This window comes from Vigna radiata, chromosome 8, assembly GCF_000741045.1.
Source record: "Vigna radiata var. radiata cultivar VC1973A chromosome 8, Vradiata_ver6, whole genome shotgun sequence".
Classification (NCBI taxonomy): Eukaryota; Viridiplantae; Streptophyta; class Magnoliopsida; order Fabales; family Fabaceae; genus Vigna; species Vigna radiata.
The window spans coordinates 16,407,969-16,424,854 of NC_028358.1; the positions used below are offsets into that span (position 1 = coordinate 16,407,969).

General features: G+C 31.8%; 1 protein-coding gene and 1 long non-coding RNA gene across 2 annotated transcripts in view; both read left to right on the forward strand.

Annotated features, from left to right (window-relative positions):
• LOC106771299 overlaps window positions 1-1,698 on the forward strand; it is a 3,353-nt gene extending 1,655 nt beyond the window's left edge. The window contains exons 2-4 of the long non-coding RNA XR_001376451.2: window positions 969-1,105; window positions 1,220-1,413; window positions 1,504-1,698. This is a non-coding gene — a long non-coding RNA (uncharacterized LOC106771299). The remainder of the gene's footprint in view (window positions 1-968; window positions 1,106-1,219; window positions 1,414-1,503) is intronic.
• Window positions 1,699-9,120: 7,422 nt separating this feature from the next.
• Window positions 9,121-9,952, forward strand: LOC106771286. The gene has a single exon (XM_014657241.2). It carries the CDS (start codon window positions 9,315-9,317, stop codon window positions 9,588-9,590), a length of 276 nt encoding a protein of 91 aa, XP_014512727.1. The 5' UTR covers window positions 9,121-9,314; the 3' UTR covers window positions 9,591-9,952.
• The last annotated feature ends 6,934 nt before the right edge of the window (window positions 9,953-16,886 follow it).

Below are 16,886 nucleotides of genomic sequence, written 5' to 3' on the forward strand. Positions count from 1 at the left end.
GTTTTAATTGGTTTTTAATTACATTAATGAAGAATAAGAAACTAATCTATGGATTTACAAGATGCAGTTGTTGAGCAAATAATGTCACCAAGATAAGAATATAGTTTACTCTATCTTTAAGAACATAAGAAACAAACATATTAAGGATTAAATATTTCATCTTTTAAAATGTTTTTCGTCAAACAAACTCCCTTATCTATTTACAGTATCGATGAAACTTCCTTTACCTACAATTCAAAATATTGGAATCTATCTTTCTTTTATAACTGTACCATAGAATCATTGTTTTTCATTGTATATTGATTTGCTATTTGAAAATTTTGTGATTTCACTTGGCTTATGATTATAAATTGTAAGGTTTGAATGCTTGTGTTGTTGTACTGTGATATAATAAGGGACGTTGTTCATTTAATTCCAGCCATATAATTTTATATTCCTGTTAGGTGCTTTAAGTATGGTGGTGATTGTATTGGTTATTGCATGGGTATTGAAATTGGGTTATTGAAAAAATATAATGGAATAATGAGGAAAAGTTGGTGTTTTAGTTCATATAAAATTAGTTTTCTTATATGGTTTTAAAAGAAAAGTAATCCCTAGGCATGAATAAGTCTTGGAGCATTGGCATATTTATCTTGGTCAAAATGATTGAACCCATAATTTGTTGAAACTAACGCATAAATAGGTGGTGCAATGTTTATGGATTTTTTTTAAATATATAATTGGTTATTTAGTTTTTTAAATTCTAGAAAACTGTGCATGATATAAAAGAAAAATTGAAATTTAAATATCTTTTTTTAAGTAATAAACTATATTTTTATAACTTGAAAAATCTGTATCTCTTTAATATTTTGATTATTTTGGGATATGAGTTTTTACCCTCTAAACCTATTACTCTAAAGCTTACCATCAATTACAAGTAATGCAATATAAGCTTATAGTTTCAGCTTTTCTCCTAAACCACTTTGTAGGTAGTTCACAGATTCAAACGTGCTTATTAATAAGCTGNTGTTATAACTAAACTTGGGAGGCATTGTGTTATTACTGTGTTACTGAGTTGTTCTACTATTTGGCTGCCATCAAACTTTGGAATCTCATAGTTCTCAAGGTTAGTAAATTTAATTTCATTTGGAAGCATTTTATTTATTAATTCAATATTTGTTTGTATATTCCATGAATATTGTTATCTTTTTGATGTGGTAGTGTATTTCATTTTGTTTAGGAATAATTTTGAATGGATAAATCTTGACAACAAAAGTACAATAGTTTAGAATGAGTGGCAACAAAAGTACAACAATTTAGAATCAGTGGCAACAAAAGTACAACAATTTAGAATCAGCGCTTAAAGCATACATGATAATGAAGGAAGGAAAGATTCATGATGAGTTTACCTCATTCTTTGATTCTCAACTTCAAGTAAGTTACTGATATAGTTGAAGCATTATGCCTTATATACTTTAATTATAAGCATTCCTTACTATTAATATTTTTGTTTTATCATTTCAGAAAGGTGGTGATGCAAATGAGCCCAAGTCTTCTTTAGGTGGTACAATAGGATCATCTGGTGCTAGAAACATTTAGGAAGTTTATGATGTCTTTTAGGATGAAACTATATTTAGCCTATGGATTTTGAGTAATTGAGTTTAGCTGTAATTATGATTCAATTTAACTTACTTTTATATACTATGGTGTTTTTGAGAATTGAATGTTTTAATGATATATAATTCAAGACTTTGGTAAAAGAAGTTTGTCATGTTTTTTTGTCTTCATTATAGTATTTGAATTTTGTTACAAATAAATATTGTTCACGAAAGTATAAGCATTTTAATGGTGATATTTTCATGTAAGATAAGCAAAATAAAGTTGTAAACTCATAACCTAAATAATACAAATGAGGAAGCTTAAAACATTTAAATTATAATTGCCAAATTGAATATGGTATTAATCCAAAATAAAATTGAAAATAACGGGATTAATCTCTACAGTAAAATAGTTGAAAATAAAAGAGGTTTCAAACCTCTACAAAATAATAGTCACTAATAGAAGGGGTTAAAACCCTCAACAAAAAGATCCTGCAATATGAATTGGATACCAGGGGCCATTAAAAACCCCTGCAAATTAATAGCGACAACTCTAATTGCGGGGGTTTGAAAAACCCCTGGAAATTAATTTGCGGAGGGTAAAAACCTCCACAAAATGGAAAATAAACCTCCACTAAATAATAGTTTTTTTGTAGTGTTCTGATCAAATAGTAAGCGCAATGTAGTTTCTCCTTAAGACACTCTTGCAAGAAAGATCTCCATCGTCTTCTTGATGAGTTCTTGGAGCCTTTTTCTCAGATATCACAATCTGTAAATCAAAATGAAAATGTTAGAATATCCAAAATCTCTGTGATCAACTGAGTTACGTCTATTTATGGTTTTCTATAAATCAGACGTTTCTGTAGTCGACTATGCTACTAATGAAATCAACTGTCATCATAAGTTATAACAGTTAAGCAAATTAGCAGCAGTCATAACAACCAAATTGATTTCTCATTTAATACAGTTGATTATCGTAAATGTTATAACAAACTTTTGAAATATAGTCATTACTGTACACAAGCATTAACAAAATTTCAAATCAAATAACTAACTAAGTTGGATCCATTGCGCATGTAGTCTACTTAGACACTTCAGCTCAGTTTGAAAAACTTTTCAATGCAAAATCACTCACAACACTGCTTTTGAAAATCTGTGCATAGTTACGAGTTTTAATCGACTTGCTTCATAATGAAGTCGACTTAAAACTTGCAGTTATGCCACACAATATAAGTTCATCAAAGTGCATGTGGTTTTCTCTTCAAAAGCATATGCAATGCAATCATAAATAATGTATCAGATATAAGCTCAGTGAATGTGCATTCATCTGTGATAAAGGTTGATTTAACATGTTTGTGTGCGTATATTTTGTGAAGAAATCAACTTCTTCATAGCTTTTACCTTATTTTATCCTCATATTTAGTGTGTTTTCTAGTTTTCTTGTGTTTTATTTAGTATATGCTTGTTTTTACCTCTAATCTCTTTGTTTGAGTGTGTGAAATAAATGAATAGGAAGCAATTCTAGTGGAGGAAAACAAGGAAGAACTCGAGGAAATATGTTTTGGGACAATAAAAGATCAATTTGAAGCAAATACCCATGTTGGAAGCTTTTGGAATTGCACAAGAGCCTGAATTTTAGAATGTTGTCAAAACTGTCAAGCCCGGGCCTGTTGACTCTCTGGCAAGTGTACCAGATCGTTTCAAGTAATATAATTGGTAAAACCCAATATCGTTCTTCCCAAGAGACTCAAAGGCCTTATCGTTCGTGCAAATTGAAATCGTAAGACTTGTAAAGAAAAATTAATTTGTTGGGATGCAAAAACACAAAATAAACATGCAAATGCGTTTGATTCAATTGACGAGAAAAAGACTATGGATGAATGGAGTTGCTGGGGGTTTACAATTTCATCTTATCCGCTCTCTCTTATCTACTCCTCTTATTTAATTTGCTTTGTTATCTAATTGTCATGCAAACTTTCTTGGTCTACCCTTAACCCGATCCCTCGGCGAAAAGAGCCTATTACTAATTACTGGCTTGCTATCCCTAGTCTCCCCTAGTAATTAATAACACGTTAAGAACAGAAGTAAAAACAATTGATCGTCCTACCCCCCTATCCCTAGGAGGTATTGCTTAATCAAGGAATTTCTCACCAGTTCATGACATTACCGTACGTTCCCGTATCAATAAAGACAAACAATAGTTATCGAATGAGTTAAACGATAAAAGCTTTGAGTGCAGATGAGAACCAAACAATTGATAATCAAAGCATATGACAAGCATATAAATAAACAAGAGTTTCAATAAAAGAGAGTTTCAAAAGATTACATTGTTTTCTCCAACAACAAAAGGGTTTAGTTCACCATTGTCATGGTGAAACTAGATGAAAAATGATGGAAGAATGGAAAAGCAAACCCTAGATAGGATAAAAAGGAGCCTAAGCATCCAAGAGATCTTCTCCAAGGAGTGAAAATTAGGTTTGGCCGCCCTTTTCTATCAAAAGAATGACTCTCAAGTCACAATAGGGCTATTTATAGCTGAGGAGCGTCACAGAAAACAGGCCCAAGCCCAGCAGACAACCGCCCGGGGCCACACTTATGCCCCCAACAGTTTGCCCATAGTCGCGCCACCGCCCGACAGTTTGCCTTTTACCGCAAAACCGCCCAGCGTCATCGCCTGGGTGTCAGACAGTGGCTTCTCCTCGCATTTAGCCGCCCAGCGGTGGATTTTGGCGCTGGGCGGTTCCTAGACTCTTTTTCTCTTCATTTTTCTTCTTCCTTCTTTAGTCTAAGACCTTCATCTTCCATCCCATTCTTCACTTTCATCAAAGATGCTTCAAAACAATGCAAAACAAGCATAATATCGCTAAAAACAACTTTTGACTCTCGACTGAGACTTTATGTGTTTTGCTTGATTCTAAGCTCGTTCTAAGTCTTAAAGGGTGTAATTTGGTCTCAATTGACATATGAAAATAACTGTTTTTCAACCGTTATCATGCCCCCCAAAAGGGGGCCGGGGCGCCACAGAAGGGAGTTAGGCGCCTTTTTTCGCTGATTTGTCAAAATGGGTTATTTAAACATGGGTCTCGCTATTTTTGGGGATTCTTCTCCTCCTACACTTCATTCTTCACCTAGAGAGATTGGGAGAGGCCCTTGGAGGCTATTTGGGGTGTTGGGAAGCTCTCTCACTCCTCCTTGGGTCTTCAAGCTTCATCAATGGTGATTTTGCCCTTTTTGGGTTAAGGAAGAAGATGGGTCACAAATTGGAGATGGAGATGCGAAGAGGAGGCGCAAATGGAGCATGGAGCAACTGCCAAGAACCTTGGAAAAGGCTTTGCATCTTCTCTTTGGTTCCAATTTCTTCCCTATCTCTTCAATTTTGTGAACCCTAAGTTCTCCACCATGGAGAGTTTTTCCTATTTGTTGAGATTAGATGTAATAAACTGAATCTTGTGTATTTTGTGATGTTAATGCATATGCTTTTCCATTTCAATGTTAGTATTTGATTTCTATGCTTAATGCTTGCTTTGGATTGATCACCCATGCATGAATTATGGTTCTTGATGTATTGGAAAAATATGACTTGAACTTAGAACTGAAATTGAACACCTAATTGATGGAATGGAGTTGTTTAAATGCATGAGAATGAAGTGGATGAACTCTAGTCTTGACAAATTGTAAATACACTATGTTAAATTCCTTGAACACCAACTGTTTGATAAAATACCAAAAAGAGTTTCTTGTGTTGTTTTATGGACTATGATGTCTAATTGAGTTATAAAAGGAAGATTTGTCATGTGTTGCACAAGTCCCTTGGGAGAGAACAATATTTATCACTTGTTACGCTGTGACCGGTGCACTTGCCGTTGGTTTGCAGCCAACAATATGACAATATCAACACAAACATGTTCATTTAGATATCATCCATAATAAAGAATTTAACATGTAACACATAACAATACATATTTTATTAATAATGTGTTGTCATCATCAGAAACCAGAGTAACTAGAGCACTGTGAGATTAAGGTTCAACTCAACCAGTGCTTTCCTTATCAACAATCTCAACAAATTTTTTATGTCACACGATATTCATGATGGATCTAGAGAAAACTAATGAAAAAAATGTGTGACGACTTTTTTATAAATAACTAAAATATATTAACGCCAAATTGTTAGGGTCTAACATAAGTAAAACTCAACATTTACATTGGATTAACATAAAATTTGATGTAAATACTAAGCTTTATGCAAAAATCCTATCATTATGACATAAAACAATTTAAATTAGGACTCTATGTTTCTTCTTCATGATTTATCCCTCCTTTCCTTCTCTTTTCTTTCTTTGGGGGCAATAGTGATGATGATGTTGTTGTTGCCTGAATGTTTATGGACATTTAGGATGCTATTTTTTTTTTTATAAATTCGTGGTTGAGTGTTTCATGATAGTAAACACTATTTTTTTTATTGTATTAGAATTTTGTGGGTATAAGCATTAAAATTGAACTATGATTTTATTTTAATCATGATAATTCATGATTGTTTTTTAAGAGTTTTGTGTTTCTAATTTGTTTTTTGTTTTTCATATTCTAAAATTTTGTTAAAATTTTGTTGTATCATTTACACTATAATTCTCATTACACTTTGTATTTCAAATTCTGATTGAAGCCAAAATTGATTAAATTAGAAAAGGTACAAAAGTTTACTTCAAATCTCATTATCTTTGACATAAATCTACATTACCTACCTTCATGTTGGATTGTTAACTAAAATAAAAAGGCATAAATATCCAATGTAAAAAGCTCCTTTATTTTTATATTGTGGACTCGTCTACCTAGTACATTAACAATAAACAATCTAATGTTTTAGGCCTTGTTCACTTGAGTGGATTTGGGAGAGAGTAATTGAAAGGATTTAAAGATAATTTTTTTTTTTGTTTATTTGAATAGATTTGGAGATAAGTGAGAGTGGATTTGAAAGTAAATTTTTTAATCTGTCACATAAATTAAATCCTATACTAATTATCAGAAACTTTACTTTCAAATCCATTCTCATTTACCTCTAAATTCACTCAAATAAACAACAACAAAAGATTACCTTCAAATCCTTTCAAATCCACTCAATTACTCTTCCTATAATTCACTCAAGTGAACCTTAATGATTTTTTTTATTACACTTGAACTTTTACATAAAGTCTACTTTGAAACTCTATGTACATTATTGATATATGATATCAATGTGAATGATCGATATGATACTTTTGTTGAATATAATAATGTTTTCTTATGTATTTTTTATTTCATTGATGTATTATTATTATTGTAAACAAAAAAAAGGTTTTATCGCTAACATGAATAAACATTCCAAATTATTAGAATGTGTGTTTAAGTTTAATCCATTTTCATAAAACTGGTTTAGTAGGAAATTATTTATTTTCATTCATATATTATAAAATGACATTATCTCTCTTCTCTCATATAAGAACATTAATCATAAGTATTAAAGGAGACCTAATAATGATAGACCAAAATCTCGACTATAATAGACTCTTAATAGTTTTGATATCATATTAGACTTTATTACCATATTAAGATAATGAAATTTAGTCAAAGTCATCCCTACAAAACCAATTCAATAAGATGAGTTTTATCTATACTTCACTAAAAGAAAATTGCATATTATCAACAAGCTCAATTTGTTGATAATAGACAAAATTCATTAGTAAGTTATGTTTACCTATGAATATTAATAGCCAAAAATCTATTGATAAAGTAGTTGATGATAAATTTACTAACAAATAGAGAAATTAATGAATAGTTACTGACAATCACAATTTATCGGTAAATATATATTAGTAATTACTAACTGATTTTTGAAATCATTAACATTTGTTGGTAAAATGTGAGATGCAATTTATCGATGAACAATGTTGACATCTTTTACCATTTATAATTATAATGATATGTTATTGACAAAATATTTATTATTAATTAATTGTTATTTATTGATAATTTTTTTTAATAAATTCCATCAATAGATTTCTTTTGATAAATTAAATTATGAAATTTGTTGAAAGAATTCATCTATCAATTTAAATTTAGTGATAGATTGATAATTCATGGTAATTTTAAAAGAAAAAAATCTTATAGTATTTATATATTATTAAATCTCTAACTAATGTTTGAAAAAAAAAAGTAGTGTCAACTTGAAATTGAGGCAATAAGATTATTTAACTTGAGCTCTTGAAGAACGAAAAGAACGAAAGTAATATTTTGCTTCATTTTGTTCCTGATTTTCTCGTGTAGCCTCCATGGCTGCTGTAACGTAGGATGATGTCATTGTGTAATTTACTCTGCGCCCAATCAACCCTAGAGAGTGAATTGTTTTTGACTGGTCTCCTGCGCATGGGACGATACAGGTAAAATATACTTTGGCATATTATAAGATTTTCTAGAAAACGGATAATCTAGTTATTTACTACTACGTACTGTTGACTTTATTCATGCCTGAAACTATAAGATACTAATTATTATAAATTCAGATGCCAACCCCAGTGGACTTTATTTACACTCATAACCAAACGGAACTTTTTGTATAGCTTAATCTATTACAAATTAATCTTCTTTGAACATGTAAAATTATACCTTATGATCGTTAAATATATGAACAAAGAGAATGCAAATTTCATTTCCAAAATGATTATTTGTGTTATAGTCTTGAGTATGAAAAATTGCAATTACTCAAAACTATTTTCAATAATTTAAAAGTAAATCGCGAAATTCACTAAACCAAACGTGAATATTTTAATTACCACAGATTTTGTTTTCTCTCTATGCTTTTTTCTTGTTATCCAAAGTATACGAATGATTTCATGTAGCTAGGAAAAGTACATCTCTATCAAACCAAAGAAGAAGAAATAAATTTAAAAAAGTTAGGTAAGGGCAGCATATATGCATGTATAATAGATTCAAATATGCATTCACCTGTTACTTCAGTTTGCTTATAATATTCATTTACTATTTATTATAACTGATTATTTCATCTTATTTTTCGTGCACCTACATTCTAATCTTGTCACGTACCTAAACATGAAGTGACGCGTTTCATGAGAATAACCATTGATCAATTTTCATATGCAAAACATGATAAATAGCAAAGATCCTATGTCATGCTCAAACGTCAGAGACAGGTACAAGTGGCCGCCGTTGAATGAACAAATTGTTAATTTACGAAGCACCTTACTTTAAAAACAACATCCAAACCAAACAAAAAATGGAGTATAGATAATATTAATATAAAAGAGAAAACCAAACAATGAAGAAAACCAGTGCTCCGTCAACAGTTTGGGAGGGAATTAATAAAATAAAAACCAAACTTCAAACTCAAACCATCCAATCTTGTTCCAAAAGCTCAAACCCATCAAACAAAATCCTACAAAACCAGCTAGATCACAGTAATAATAGAAAAACTTATGTGCTAAATGCAGGTGTTGGTTCACACGTAGCTTTCAAAGTCATACGTGAGAGTTTGTGTTGAAAATTTCCTGGCTTTGCGTGAGGAATTGGACTCTGATCCAAAACAACTTTCTCAACGTCATCATTTTTCTCCAACCCTTTTATATACCCTAGGAATTGATCATGTCTTCCACTCGTCACATTCATCACATTTGAGACACCCCAAAAGGCAAAACCAAAACCCAAAAACCCTTTACTTTCTCTCAAATTCAACAGAACACATACAAAATGGAGGGTCTGATTCCTTTCGTTTACAAGGCCATAATGCAATACAAGAGTACTGGAAAAGAGGGTCCTTTAGGATCATGGATTTGTGAGTCTCCTTCTTACTCATACATGAGACTTCCTGGTGATTCAGGAAGGTTTCCAATTCAAGCACCAGCTTCATTCTCTGCACCTTCACCCTCTTCTAACAACCCTACTTCTTCTGCCACCCAGATCATCGTTTCCTCTGGGGTTCAGTCCCCACATCAGTGTTTGACTCATCGTCGAATTGCAGCATGAACATGCATGAAGAAGAACATGACTAGGGAGCTAATTGGTTGGTGCCTGAAGAAGAAAAAGCTGAAGGTGCACACCAACTGGTTCTGGTGGAAGGAAAGTTATGGTGGTCTCTTTGATTATTCAAGAGTTCAAGTTTGTGGTTTCAAATGTTGGGAATGTTGTTTTATTTCCATTTTGGATGAGCGTGTGGAAACAACCAAAGGGTCTCTTCATACGCTTAGGTAGTGGTTGATCGTCGTATTATTGTGTAATTAAGTTGTAGATATGTTTCTGATGCTTAAGAAATTGTTCTTGTTCTAGCCAAATGGCCACTTCAACTATGAGTTTACAAAATAATAACCAAAATGAAATGTTTTTTTTTTTTTTTTGGTTTATTGTTTGTTCAATGTTCTCATTCTGCGTTCACTTTTTTTTTTCTTTTTCTTTGAGTTTGGATTTAGGTTATGTTTAGATAATTTATTTTGTTACAAAATTTTTTCTTTAATAACAGTTTCATCAAACATTTTTATGACACATTATAATGATAAAATAATTATAAATATATAAAATTTTGTATTTTTTAAAAAAAAAGAAGTAAAAATTAGAAGAAAATAGTATTAAATAAATATAAAAAAGTTAGGTGAATAAAAAGATTTTTTTTTTTGTTATCTAATATAACAACTAAGGTATTAAGATTAATTTTGCTTTATATTTTGGTCTACATAAAGTGTTGGATATATCTTTTGTTTTAATATAAAATAATTATTTTCTAATGAATTGTAAGTTTGATTTAAGTCCTTTAAAAAAACATTTATTGTATTGATTTTCAGGATTATTTTAATTCTTTTTTGTAATATATTTATATTATCTTTTGCTCTTAATTTATTTTGCAATAATATCTAAACATATTATTTTATATGGAATTAAGAAGAAATAGCATTAACTTGAAGAGTTAAAGTATTTTTGGTTGTAACGAGTAAAATAAGTGTGGTTGGTTTGGTCAATCTTTCCATCATTATCATCCAACAATATGTAATTAAAAAAATGTTTAAACTAATAGCACAACGTTTTGTGTGGAGGGCGGCTACAGGTACAGAAGAAATGTCATCTCATCACCAACTTTCTTCCCACAACCTAATCCAAACTTTCCCAATTGAAAATTTTCACTTTCCTTCTTATTTTATAATAATAATAATAATGATTAACATTCCAACTTTATCTCCACCTCACCTCAAAATGGAATCAAAAGCATCATCAAGTGATGCATAGTAGAAAATTGAAACCTTTTATGAAGAAACACATTAATATTCCTCTATCAATCCACCCTTTTTATCTTGAAATTCTTTAAGGGAAGGTTTTATTCCCGTGAATTAATGGTTATTTATTTGAGTAAACTTGGAAGTAAATAAGGATAGATTTGAAAGTAAAATTTATTAGAATTAATATATGATTTGATTATGTGATAAACAAATTTTTTTTTGTTTAATTGATAGAAATTGCATGTTATCAAAATGTCCCTAATTATTAAAATAATATAAAATGATAATTATTAATGTTATATTTAATTGTAAAAATGTTTATAGTAAAAATTAACATTAATTATCAAAGGGTGTGAGCTTATTTATAAAGTTTGAAAATATAAATAAATTCTAATCTTAAGTTAAAGTTTAGGATTGAAAATATATTTAATGCTTTAAAATAATATAAGTGGATGATAAATTTTATAATTAAAGAATTTACGTATGCATATTATACTTTATTTTTTTTAATTGAAACATAGTTGAAAAAAAAAATATACATTTTGAATATTAAAAATAGTATAAAATTTAATACAATAAAATATTATAACATAATAAAAGTAGTGGTATAAAAGAATGTTGTGAAAAGTATTAGTGTTGTCAAAACAAGTCATTTAACTCGACCCATCATAGGTTGATTACTTAGTGAGTCAACCCAACCCGGCTCATTTATTAGGAAGTCAGAAAAATTTGAACTCGGTCTGACCCACCATGGGTTGGCTCACTGGCTCACTTAATTACAATTTTTTAAAAAAGTTACAAACTTTCTATTATTCAAATTTAAACAAATTTCACTCCCAAATTTCACTCTAAACATAGGAGTGTTTAATTAGTTTTGAAAATAGGAAACTTAAATAATTTTTCCAAGCAAAAAAAATAATTAAATATTTTTTTATAAAATTAAAATTAAATTTTAGTAAAATAAAATTAGGTAGGTGGTTGGTGGACCAACCCAACCCACCACGGATTTAACCCGAATGAGCCGGGTTTAAATGAGTCAGGTTAAAATCTGACCCGCATAAAAAAATATAACTTTTTTCAAACCCAACCCGGCCCGATTCCGTGGTGAGTGGGGTTGGCCCACGGTTGTGACCCATTTTTATAGTTCTATAAAAAATATGATAGCATTGTGAAAAACTGTATAACATACATATAGTCCACACAAAATCTAAATTTTATAAATTTTCATGCATCTAAACATTAAAATTTTACATTTTTAATCAATTTCAATTCTGACATAACTATGAATCAAACTAATTCTGACATAACGACAACCTCCGTCGCCTCAACTTCCTCGAATCCTTCCTCTACTGCCGCGACCTCCCATCCGACTCCCTCTTTGTCCGCCTTATGCACCCCCACGAGACCCATTCTACCATTCTCCTCCTCGTCCACTCCTTCGCCGAGTTCTTGCTCATTCGTGTCGCTTATGTCAACCTCCTCGCTTTCCTCATCAACCAGTACCTCCTCCAACATCTGATGCTCCTGCCCAACACCGCCATGCTCGTCGCCTTTTACACTCAAACACCATCGCCACCTACTGTTGCTGCTGCTAAAGAAGACGAGGAAGAACCACTACAAGAAGACGATGGAGTGCCCTTGGCTGGAACTATCGAGATCTGTTTCAACAGAAGAGGAACCCTAAAACCTAATCCAACTCTATACCAGGGTGAAACGAACGCCTGGAATCAAATATAATAAACCAGAATCGAATACACCAAAAGCTTTCATCTCCCACTACAGTGTAACCGAATACATACACCCCTTAACCAAATACAGTAATAGCTTCATCTCTCACTGGACTATAACTGAATACATAGACCCCAGAATCGAATACACCCTTTACCTCAATTTCTTCTAAGCAATGGAACCAGATACAATACTTCTAGAACCCAATACACAACCATGCTTCAAGCTTTGGTTCTCCATCTTAAACGCATCTTCCTGGTTCAAGCTTTTGTTCTCCATCTTCTATGCATCTTCATGTTGAAAATATGGCAACAACCACGTTCCATGCATCACCACACACCATTCTCGATTCATGGTCATTATTAACTATGTGCATTATTATTTATTAAGCATGTCTTGGAATCAATTATCTAACTTTGGAATCGAATAACTTTCTTTTTTTACGTGGTATTATGATATCTAAGAAGGGCAAAGATGACATTTGCCTTCAATTCACCGCAAATCATCTCATATTTGTGAGTGATACAAAAAAAGACGTATCTCGTAAATTCGATGCATTCCATCTTCGTAAATCATCCAAAACGAAAACTTGTAATATCTCACTTCCGTTTTTGCTTTTCCTTCTCAACAATACAATTTTCGAAAATGAACAAAGTGAAAGAAATATCATCTTTCAGGGAGAAAATGTAAATTGGCAGTTTGGGAATGGTGAGTTCTTTCTTTTCTTTGGTTAGACTTGTGCTTTGAATTTGGTTTTCTTAAGTTCATCTTGGGTTTCTTTCTTAAGTTTTTCTTGACGAGGAAAGTTTTGTTCCATCTAATGTGATATTTTTCATCCGTACAGCACATTTGGACTTAAAAGTTACCCAAATAACATATTCTTTTAAATATCCATATATATATATATATATATATATATATATATATATATATATATATATATATATATAAAAGTAAGATTTTATTATTCCAAGCTAAAATTTTATTTATGAGAAATCAAAGTTTGATATGTTATGTTATTTCAATATTTTTTTTAAACATCTCTTCCTTCTCTTTTTAAAATGAAAAAAAGGGTTAAAAATTTAGTTTAAAATTTGATTTTCTAGAAATGAAATTCTAATTTATTTTTCAGCTCGTTAGTTTTTTATCACAATTCCAAATTTGACTTTTCAGAAATCAAATTCTTATCTAAAAAATTCGTATTACTTATACATTATGAGAAAGTCTTATATTATTGATATCATTTTGTAAACAAAATAAAAAATATTGGTAAAATAAAATTTAATGACAAAAACTTTACTAATAGATTTTAAAGTTTTAATTTATATATCAGTTAAATCTATTTATAAAGTTCGTTATTAAATTAAAATTATTATTATTAATAAATTTTATTAACAATAAATCTATGAATAAAATTTATTGATAATTTATAATATTTGGATTTAATGAGTTATGTTGTTTCAATTTTGATTGAAAAATATTTAAGTATATGTTTTTTCTTCTTTTTTTTCGTTATTTTTAAGTTTCAATTTTTAAAAATTGACTCAATTATTAGATAATTTCAATTAGTATTGTGACATCCCAAAAATATATAACGCATATATAGATATGAAATGCATCAATTCATGATAAAGAAAGCACTTAAGAGTATATCATTGACCACATTAAGGGGGTCGAGTTATCCAATTTTTGCTGGGAATTTAAAACTTAAGTACAAGTTTTCATGATTCTCCAAAATACAAGGCTGAATAAAAGTTCAAGGAGACTTAAAGAGTGTATTCAAAATACAAATCATAATGAACTAAAGGCTATGAGTCTTTCAAAATAAAGGTCATCCTCAGTCTTTTTTTTTTATATCCCCTCTAACTGCGGCATTTAACATCATTTTTTAGTGCATGTTTACTCCTCCAAGGAATATAAGAACTATGATTGTCTTATCAAACCCATGGATTGGGGTCTTCTTCAATAGGCTCTTAAACCTATCCCATGCTTGCCCGAGGGTCTTTTTCATGCCTCGTCTGAATGATGAAATTTCCAACCTTCCCTGTGTAACTCTGGATTGCGGAAAATATTTCTTGACAAACTTTGTAGCCATAGTCTCCCAATTTGTGAACGTCCCTTCAGGAAAAGAATTGAGCCAAGTCTTAGCGTTACCTCCTAGTGAGAATGGAAACAAGCTAAGCTTTACTCTTTCATCTGTAACACCTGCCATCTTCACCGTGTTGCAGATTTCACCAAACGTTGTCAAATGATCATATGGGTTTTCATTTGACAAGCCGTGAAACTAGTTCCTTTAGTCCAGGTGTATAAGAGCTGGATTCATCACCATGTTAGTATTTTGGTCCACCGGCATGGCTATGCTATTGAAATGGAAAGGACCAACAACATTAGACTGATTTGCAAGAGTGCATCTTGGAGGAGGTTGCTCCATCATCTCTCCACTCTTCGGATTGGTGAAGGTGAAAGTAATTTGTTAGGGGAAAGAAATAAATCCCTAGAAGAACGTCTAACTCTCCTTCTCCCCCTTGTCTCGCTCAAGCCTTCAAGAAGAGGTTGTGTACTAGTCTCCTGCTACATGCACAAGAAACACAAACCCTAGTATCACTTTTAATATATATATATATATATATATATATATATATATATACAAAATATTTACAATCAAGTCAAAATTAATCAATTTGCACTACTCGAAAAGTTAAACCACGAGTCCCCGACAACGGCGCCAAAAACTTGTTAAGCCCCTGGTAAGTTTACCAGATCGTTATCAAGTAATATAATTGATAAACCCAATATCGTTCTTCCCAAAGGACTCAAAGGCCTAATCTTTAGTGTAACCCAATCGCTTAAGACTTGAGAAAAGAATTAAATTTAAGTGTTGAATGCAAAGAACAATAACTAAACATGCAAATGCAAATGATTCAGTTGGCAAGGAAAAACTATGGATGAATGGTGTTGTTGGGGTTTACAATTTCATCTTATCCACTCTCACATATCTACTCTTCTTATTTACTTCACTTGTTTATCTAATTGCCATGCAAACTTTCTTAGTCTACCCTTAGCCCAATCCCTTGGTGAAAAGAGCCGATTATTAATTACCGGATTGTTATCCCTAGCCTCCCCTAGTAACTAATAATGCATAGTGAACGGAAGCAAAATACAATTGATCGTCCTACCCCTATCCCTAGGCGATATTAGCATAATCAAGGAATTTCCCACCAGTTCATGACATTACCGTACGTCCCCGTATTAATAAAGACAAACGACTTTTACTGAATGAGTTAAACAATAAAAGCATTAAGCATAGATGAGAACCCAACAATTGATAAACAAGTATATGACAAGCATATGAAATAAATAAGAATTTGGATAAATGAGAGTTTCAAAAGATTACATTGCTCCCCAACAACAAAGGGTTTAGTTCACCATTGTCATGGTGAAACTAGATGAAAATAATGAAAGAATGGAAAAACAAACCCTAGATTTGATAAAAAGGAGCCTAAGCATCCAATAAATCTTCTCCAAGGACTGTAAAATAGCTCTGGACGTCTTCCTCTGCCAAAGAATATGTTTCCAAGTCGCACTGGGGCTATATATAGGCCAAAAAGATAACATAATCTATCAAAATCCAAGCCCATAAAAACATATCACTACTGAGCGGCTAAATGCACCGCTCATCGGTTTGCCTCCAAGCCGCGCCACCGCTCAGCGGCCAATATCACCGCTGAGCGGTTTGCCCCTAATCGCTCTGGGCGCTCAGCGTGACCGCCTGGGCGCCAGGCAGAGACTCCCCCTCGCTTTGGGTGCTCAACGCTGAAGCTTGGCGCTGAGCGGTCTATAGACTCTTCTTTTCTTGCTTTTTCTTCATCTTTTCTTGAGTCTATGACCTTCCTACTTCGCTTCCATCCTTAATATTCATCAAAACCCTGCAAAACACTGCAAAACAAGCATAATATCTCTAAAAACAGCTTTTGACTCTCATGTGACTCAACTTAAGTGTTTTACTTGATTCTAAGCTCATTCTAAGCCACAAAGGGTGTGTTTTTATATCAAATCTATGCATGAAAATAACAGTTTTTAGACTGTTATCACATCGCAAGGAGGAAAACAAGCACATACAACACACACAATGCAAGGGTAAGCTAGGTTTCAAACAAACATACAATTCAATTTAAATCAATCTAATATTTCCAAGAACATTCACGCACACATGAGTTTGCAAGTCATCATAAACATAGACATCAGTTTCATAAAATTCATCACAACAAGCATCCTATCATATTAAGACCTCTAGACTCGTCCAAACGTAGAAGAGTGGATAAAAGGCAAC